Source organism: Peromyscus leucopus, chromosome X (assembly GCF_004664715.2).
Source record: "Peromyscus leucopus breed LL Stock chromosome X, UCI_PerLeu_2.1, whole genome shotgun sequence".
Classification (NCBI taxonomy): Eukaryota; Metazoa; Chordata; class Mammalia; order Rodentia; family Cricetidae; genus Peromyscus; species Peromyscus leucopus.
This window is the reverse complement of record NC_051083.1, coordinates 17,067,096-17,075,256: the sequence shown is the minus strand read 5'-3', so window position 1 is coordinate 17,075,256 and position 8,161 is coordinate 17,067,096. Positions and strand designations below refer to the sequence as shown.

Below are 8,161 nucleotides of genomic sequence, written 5' to 3'. Positions count from 1 at the left end.
TTGAAAGGATTAGGAGGTGTAGCCTTGTTGGAACAAGTGTGCCACTAGGCGTGGCCGTTGCGGTTTTTAAAAGCTCAAGATAGGTCGGTGGCTCTGTCTTCTCCCTGCTGCCTGTGGATCTGGATGCACAACTCTCAGCTCCTTCTCTAGCACCATGTCTGCCTGTGTGCTGCCAGGCTCCCCATCATGATGGTAATGGACTGAACCTCTGAAGCAGTAAGCAAGTTCCTATCAAATGCTTTCTTTGATAAGAGTTGCCATGGCCGTGGTGTCTCTTCACAGCAATAGAACAGTGACTAAGACAGTGCATGTACCTGCAGTGACCAGAGAGCATCCGGATCCCCTGAAACTGGAGTAATAGGAGGTTGGGAGCCACTGACGTTGGTGGTGTGCATCAAATTTATGTCTTCTGCAAGAACAATGAGTGTTCTTAACCACTGAGCCTTCTCTCCAGCCTCATCATAGAGAAACTCTTAGAATAAAACTGGGATCCATGGAAACTGCCTTACAGGTAGTGTCTGGCTGAAAGAGGGAAGGAGTAGGGCCTAAGGAGGCAGCTGCAGGAAAAAGAGGAGAGAAACCATAGTTCAAAGAATAGCCTTCTTTTCTTTTCTAGGTTTCATCGAGGCGTGGCAGTAAGTGTTGCATAGCTAATCACTTTTCCATGCTCCACCCCTCTTTAATTTACATGGCCACTCTGAAGGGTTCCTCATCAAAGGCATTTTATTGTCAACATACTGTAAACAGGCTACTGAGAAGGGTGGGTGGTATTCACAGGAGAACACTGCTCAACACTAAAAATATTTCTTAAACTTGTGTGTGCGTTGGAGTTTCTGCCTATGAGTGCTGGTGCTCAGGGAGACATTGGATCTCCCTGGAGCTGGAGTTACAGCTGGCTGTGAGCTGCCAGATGTGGGTGCTGGGAACAGAATCAGAATCAAGTCCAGGTCCTTTTGCAAGAGAGGCACATGCTCTTAAATACTAAGTTATCTTTCCAACCCTGAGGGAACGAACATTTTAATCACCCATCCTACTCCTCATCTGAAGCGACTGTATTAGTCTGCCAAAGTCTACCATCTACATGATTGAGAATTCAGAGAGAAAAATGCAGCTCCCAGCTCACTCTCATGTCATCACAAGATAACAGCATGTAAGCAGCCAGAATAAACGGGGTATCCAGGGAGCCGCAGTGCCTCATAAACACCAGGTGCTCCTCATTTGTTCCCTTCTAGTAAAAACCAGGGGCTGGAGAGATGGCTCAGCAGTTAAGAGCACTGACTGCTCTTCCAGAGGACCTGGGTTCAATTCCCAGCAACCACATGACAGCTAACAGCTTTTTGTAACTCCAAGATCTGACGCCCTCACATAGACCTACACAGGCAAAACAACAATGTACATAAAATAAAAATAAATAAATTATGCTAAAAAATTAAAAAAAAATCAGTACTGAGCCTGAGGCTGGGGATACAGCTCAATAGTAGAAATTTTGCTAAGAGTATTCAAGGTCTTAGAGTCTACCCCCAGAACTGGGGGGGAGGGGAGCATACCACTGAATCTATAAGTGTAATAATTAGTATTTCACCAACATTTTAAAAGATGTGAGTCTGATAGCAGTGGTTTTCAGTTGCTTTAAAATTTAAAAAACTTTTAGACTTATTTTGTTTTGCCTGCATGTATGTATGTGCACCATGTGTACACCTAGTGTCTGTGGAGGCCAGAGAGATCATCAGATCTCCTGGAACTGGAGTTACAGATGGTTGTGAGCCACCATGTGAGTGCTGGGAATTGAACCTGGGTCCGCTGCAAGAGCAACAAGTGCTCTAAACCACCGAGCCATCTCTCCAACCCCACAGTTGCTTTTTAAACCATTCCACAGACCCCACACCATGTCCTCATGTTTTCGTTTATGATAAAGAAAAGTCAACACTCAAAACGTTCAGGGTCTTCAAAAACATACTAGAATCAAGTTGAATAAGGCTGTGCTTTATTACATGCATAATTACAAATCTGTGCTAAGTGAAAATGTATAAAGCAATGGCAACCTAGGTATAAGCCACACAGAGAAAGGGCTGGACAATCCCATTAACCTTTCTGCTAATGTCCGTTCCATTGCCTTGAACGTGATTGTTTCCATTTTCTTACAATTTGCATAGCACTTACTTTGTCAAAGTGCTTTCCATTCATTGTCTCAGTTTATCCTCACAACAACCCTGTGAGGTAGGTAGGGCAATTTACACTATCCCCATTTTGCAGATGGGAACACTGAGGCACAGAGCGGTTAAGATCTTGAGGCTAATTAGTAGAAGCATAGGGAATACAAACCAGGTCACCTAACTCCCCAATCCATGTTTTCCTTTTTACACTATGTCACTATACGTGACCAGGGAGCAGAACAAAGTGAGCAGTAAGCCACAGCTTTGGATCCGGCTGGGTATATAAGCAGGTGAGGATAAAGCTACAAAAGCATGGCTGAAGGGTTGGCAACACTCTGGTAAATGACTGATCTGAACAGCTCAGCACCAAGCTTCTTGTGGAAACTTGGGCTTTATTAGCTTTGGTTGAAGCTCATGTCTGGATGCCAAGCTACTACAGATATCTATGCATTAGCTTCAGCTGAACTTTGACCAACTCTTAGCAATTAAAATGTCCAGTCAGACAGATTTTCTTTGGCTACTGCGACTGAAGCCAGCCCTACAAATGAGCTTCCTACAGATAAATTCCCGTGGTGCTCATGGGCTGGATCCTGGCCCTTCTGGTCCTCCTGGCTTCAATGGCTCACCCAATAGCTGGTATATTTCCCATGGCCAGAAATGAATGGGCAGAGGTATAAACAGGAGGCTGGCCTTGGTCAAATGAAGAAGAGTCATCATCATGACATTATAGTCACCCTTTGGTGACGTGACCAAGATGCTATCAGGCCCAATTCCTTTCTGACCTGTACCTGGATAGCAGCATAGCTTCAAAAGACAATTTTAGAGAATAAAATATTAAACATATAATTTTATCTTGAATGGTACAATTTAATCACACAGTCCCAAAGGACCAAATATATAGTAAAAAAAAAAAAAAAGTAAATACTTATATAAAAAGCTGAATACTAAAAAGGCAGGACAATGGAGAAGAAAGGAAAGGCAAGAGAGTGAGTGGGGGAAGAAGACTCATATATTCTGAGGTACCCTCTACTTGACAGCAAGGCGAACACTCCCACTTTAAAAAAAAAAAAAAACCATCCCAGGTCCTGCCTTCTTCCCCATTTCACTAAATGACATTTTTCTCATGAAATCCTACATTACCCCAAATTCCAGCACATTTGGACTAATATCTAACACAGCTAAAGCTCTCGACACTCCCAGTAAGGATTGCTGGCTTTGGCCCCTACTGTGGAGTGAGCAATCTGTCAATGGCCTTATCAACTGAGGAGTTGCCCTTCTCCGTTCTCAGGGTCAACTTCTCCCTACCCACCGAAGCCCATATTCAGACAACACGCTCATCAACATGGGGAGAGATTTGAATTTGGGAGCAAAAGAACTGAGGCAGAGAAAGATTGCGGGTTTTGCCTTGTATGTACCATCACTGTTTCTCCTCAAAAGGCCGAACTTTAGTCAGGGCATTCATTTGACGAGTGTGCACATGCAGGCCAAAGACCCTTTGGTAGTAACTTAGAGGTAGGAATTTTTGACTGTAAGGTTGGGCTGGGCAACCTGATAGGCCCCATGCAAAAAAGAAAAAAGAAAGAAAGAAAGAAAAAGAAGGAAAGAAAGAAAGAAAGAAAGAAAGAAAGAAAGAAAGAAAGAAAGAAAGAAAGAAAGAAAGAAAGAAAGAAAGAAAGAAAGAAAGACAGGGAAAAGAGAGACAACTCCACATTACATCCTTCTTGGAGGATTTGGCAAAATCCTCCTGACATCATGGAAAAACTCATTGTGTTCCCTTCATCTCTTCCTAACTTTGCCCAGATGCAGATGCTTAGCAATGAGAATGTGGCCAGCATATGTACAAGGAGTTGCTTAAAGTTGCTAACACACGTTTTCCCAAGAACCTCTCTCCTTGGAACAAATGGCTGAAACTGAAGCAAAGCCCAGCAATTGCCCAGCTCTGCTGTGCCCACTTATCTCCAAACCTACACAGCTTCTGAGCTGCAATGAGAAAAGAGCTTATTTCAATACAGAATAAGGTCATAGGAGGGCGGCTTAAAACAAAAACGGTAGAACGTCATCATCTAGACCCTCAGAGATTATGTTCCTCCTTAAGTAAATGTCTTAGGTTGACCCTTTCCACAAAACTAGACTGTCCTGAAGCCAAATGGTGCTTTGAGGCGCTAGTTTGGGAATCCTGGACTTGAGGATGATTTGTCTTTTTTTTCTCCCTTTGAGGCACATAATTAAACTTTTTCTGTCCACCTTATGCCAAGATGCATGGACTGGGACTCGGGATGGCTTTCTTCATACCTGGCATGATGCACATTTTGTTAAGCAGGCCTGTCATCGTTTTCAATGCCTCCCCGTCCCCCTAAAGGGAACCCAGACAGGTGGTTGTAAAGATTAACATTTTAGAACAGTAAAGGCAAGCCCACACATTTAGAGACTGAGCTTTTTTCAAAGGCTCCTGCTCTTTCTGTAATGAGTTTAGAGCTAGACTTGAGGGCCAGAACAATTGGCCTGCTTTGCAGTTAAACCAGCAAATTAATTGTTTGCTTTGCCAGCTGGCCAATTCCAAGTCTCATCAATTCCAACTAATCCACCAGAGGAGCTCTGTTCTGTGGACTACATCAGCTCTACTCTGCAGCTTGGCTGCTCCAGGACACTGGGGCCAGAGAGAGGAGGCTGCTGCAAATAGAAGTAGACATGCTCTTTAACAGCTTTTTTCACATTGCCAGTCCCGTTTGCTATCTCTAATTGAGCTCACTGCGCACGCTCTCGAAACTACATTAAGTTCTTTCCATTGAAGGTGTGAAGGTATAAAATTTAGTAGGTTAGACTTTTACAGGTCCATGAACTCCCTTCATGGCTAGATTTCCTCCAGATATATTTCCTTGGAAAATTCACACTCTTGAGGCATTTATTGGTGTTCTTCTGTAAACGCTTTCCTTATATCAGGCTATTTTCTTTTCCAGTACCAAAATAAACTTGTCTCAATTCATTTTAAAATCTTAAATTATCCAGTATTTTACCATTGAGGTATGTAGTCATTTGAGGCTACTGACAGACTGCCCTAGATTAAATTTGTGTTTTATTTTTGTTTTGTTTTGTTTTTAGGATTATCTAAGTGATGAAATGGAATGGCGATGGCAGAAAGAACTTCCCTTTACCTCAAGACAAGAACGACTGTGTGTCCAGGTACTAGGCTAGCAGTCTTGTAGAGTATTCCAGTAAGAACCAGGCAACCATTGAGCTAAACCCTAAGATTGGACATACAATGGACACCATACCCTACAGCTATTTCTAGCATACAAGCTACAAGGATTCCTGAGAAACTGAGGTTAATGAATGATATTTCTAAGGAGTGAGGTATCAAAGGGATAATGTCAATTATCTGGAGGGCCCATCGGTGCTTAGCCTCTGGACAGTATCCATTCGCACAGTGTTATCTGATTTCTTAGATTTCGTCTCTGAAGTAGCACCTTAACACTGGCTCGTCTGTGCACAATGAAGACAACAACTGGAAGGCAAACAAGATCCATGCCACTGCTGCTCTCTGAGATCTGACCAAACCTTCCTTCCCTTGCCATCAAATACCAGGCACAGTGACCTGGCCTGTGCGGCCAACTTTAGTGAGGAAGGATCACTAATCAAAAAGGGACTGACTGACCCTGAAGGATACAGACAAGAACTCTGATCTGTACACAATACACTCGGTGGCCAGGCAGGATCTCATCTGATACCAAAAATGCAGTGGCACAGAAGGAAACAAGACACCAAGTCACAGAGCCATGATTATGATACCATGTACCCCGAAGCATTCTTTGTTCATTAAAATGCCAGAGCCATATATTTAAAAGGAGAAAACTCTGGTGACTACCTTGATATATATAGTAAAGATAAAAATCAAAATATGCTTTGGCGACTCAGCCCTGGATAATAAAAGAATTTCTGATTTTGGAACAATAAGAACTGGGGGTTAAAAAAAAAGGTCCTTGACTTGGAAATCAACAATGTTTAAAATGAGGTACACTGAGTTGCTTGGGAGGGGTGGGTTACACACAGGAATGTGCCAAGTGCTGCTGATTCTAAGCTAGAAGGGCAGGACAGTAGGAAGTATTGGGGACAGACTTGTAAGATGAACTCTTCTTAGCCAACAATGTGGCCTCACTGCCATGGGCAGCTGAGACTGAAATGGAGGCATGGCAGCAGCAACGGGGCCACATGGCAAACAAAAAAGTGTCACCTCTAGTGCGAGTGCTGCGAGACTGCTGAGCCTTGGCTTACAATTCAACCAGCCCGAGTAGGGCTCTTGTGTCATTATCAGGAATGATTAACTAAGCAGACTGCTCCATCCTACAGAGGAGTCCGTGCTGAGAAGAAAGGCAAACAGAATGGAGGGAGAGGAATTGCACATGGATAAAATGATAGAAAATGAGGGTGGTTGGAATGCTGGTGGTGGCTCTTGAATTCCACCAGGTGTTTCTAGAATGTGATTTTTTTTAAACTGCCACAGCTGTGGTAGGAAATTGAGACAGGCACCTTTTTAACTGGGTACAAGCACCTTTGGTGTCATCAGGCCTCATCCATACACCTAGGTTTTAGGATAGCTCTGCATTTTAGTTGGATCGAAGGATGGTACCTCAAGGCAGCTGCAGTCGCCTATCCTGTTCCAGTTCCTTCAAGACATGTAGAAGTATCTCAAGCCTCCTTCATGCTCACAGGAACAACGGCTTGTTCTGCATACTCCACACTGGGAGGAGCACAGGTGTCCAGTTATTTTAGTACTGGTGGTCTTTTCAAAGGGATCTTCCCTGCTCTACCAGTATTCAGCCTAGGCTCGGTTCCATATACTGTTCTTACTTATTCCAGAAGCCTAAAGCACCATCATCCATGGAGGTGGCATCTGGGTAAAAGATTTGGTTAGGACTTCACAAAAAAATGTGAAATTCCTAGTCACCGACTTTGCTCAGAACTTTATCATTATTTCAAGAAAACCAGAAGAAAGAATTCCTAGCTACTAACAAATTCCTAACAAAGTCCTTGTCTACTAGCTAGCATTGCCATTGGAGAATTAAAAATAGCCTTTCTGCAGCCAAGGAGAAAGCTCTGTAACTTAATTTTGTGCACTTCAAAAGACCAGGACAAGCAGGCTCTAAAGGTCAAGCCCTCTACTTCACTTGGAGGAGATTAACCAGAGCAGCACTGTCTTCTAATGAAAAGGTAAACGTAACAAACTAATAACGCTAAATACTGTAACAGGAATAAGAATTTAACTGAATCTTCACAGTCTAAAAAATGCCATTGCTATTTCCTTCTGGCTTTCCTTTCTGTAGCTTGAAAGGCAAAGCCCCTTATTTCACACTTCATCTTCCACCAATGACAGTTAGAGTCCTCCCCACACATAACTCATTCATGAGTTTCCTGCAGGCTATATGTCAGAATAGTTGGAATTTTTCTTGCATAGTTTTCAGTGATTGCATATTGGCTAACAATTATTTTTTAAATTAAAAAAAAAATTTAAAGAAGAAACATAATTAAACCATAGCAATCTCGTTTCTCTTTCATGAACCCTTCCTAATGCAGTATCACATAAGCCTAACTGTACTTTCTCCTAGAGAGATTCATTTCCAGAAATTACGTAGTGCAACTGGTTAACTTGTAGGAAACAGACAACACACTAATATGACTTCACCATCCAAATATGGGAAATGTGTTTTGGGTACCCAGTTAATAAAATATATCCATGGTCCGCAATGTCCTTGTTTCATATCCCAAACAACCCCATGATTCTAGTTGAAGAGAATGGAATCGGGATCTTGGTTTGCCATCTGTGCTATGTGCTTTAACACATCCTTTTTGGTAATGATGCCAAGTAAGCGCCTGCAAGACAAAAACATAAAACAAAACCCAAATAAGCATACAATGAAAAGACAGTGTTCTTAACTAAAAGTGATGCTTGTTCTCCTCAATCCTTCTCAACTTTGTCTTTCATCACTATCTGTGCTTAGAGAATGATGAGCTAA

The 8,161-nt window shown here is 42.5% G+C and overlaps 1 protein-coding gene across 3 annotated transcripts in view; it reads right to left on the bottom strand.

Annotated features, from left to right (window-relative positions):
• Positions 1–1,962: 1,962 nt before the first annotated feature.
• The window catches only part of Clcn5 (chloride voltage-gated channel 5), a 172,492-nt gene continuing 166,293 nt past the window's right edge, over positions 1,963–8,161 (bottom strand). For all 3 annotated transcript variants that reach the window (XM_028881332.2, XM_028881333.2, XM_028881334.2), the window contains one exon: positions 1,963–8,018. In XM_028881332.2, the coding sequence (XP_028737165.1) occupies positions 7,928–8,018 (91 nt within the window). In that variant the 3' untranslated portion in view covers positions 1,963–7,927. The remainder of the gene's footprint in view (positions 8,019–8,161) is intronic.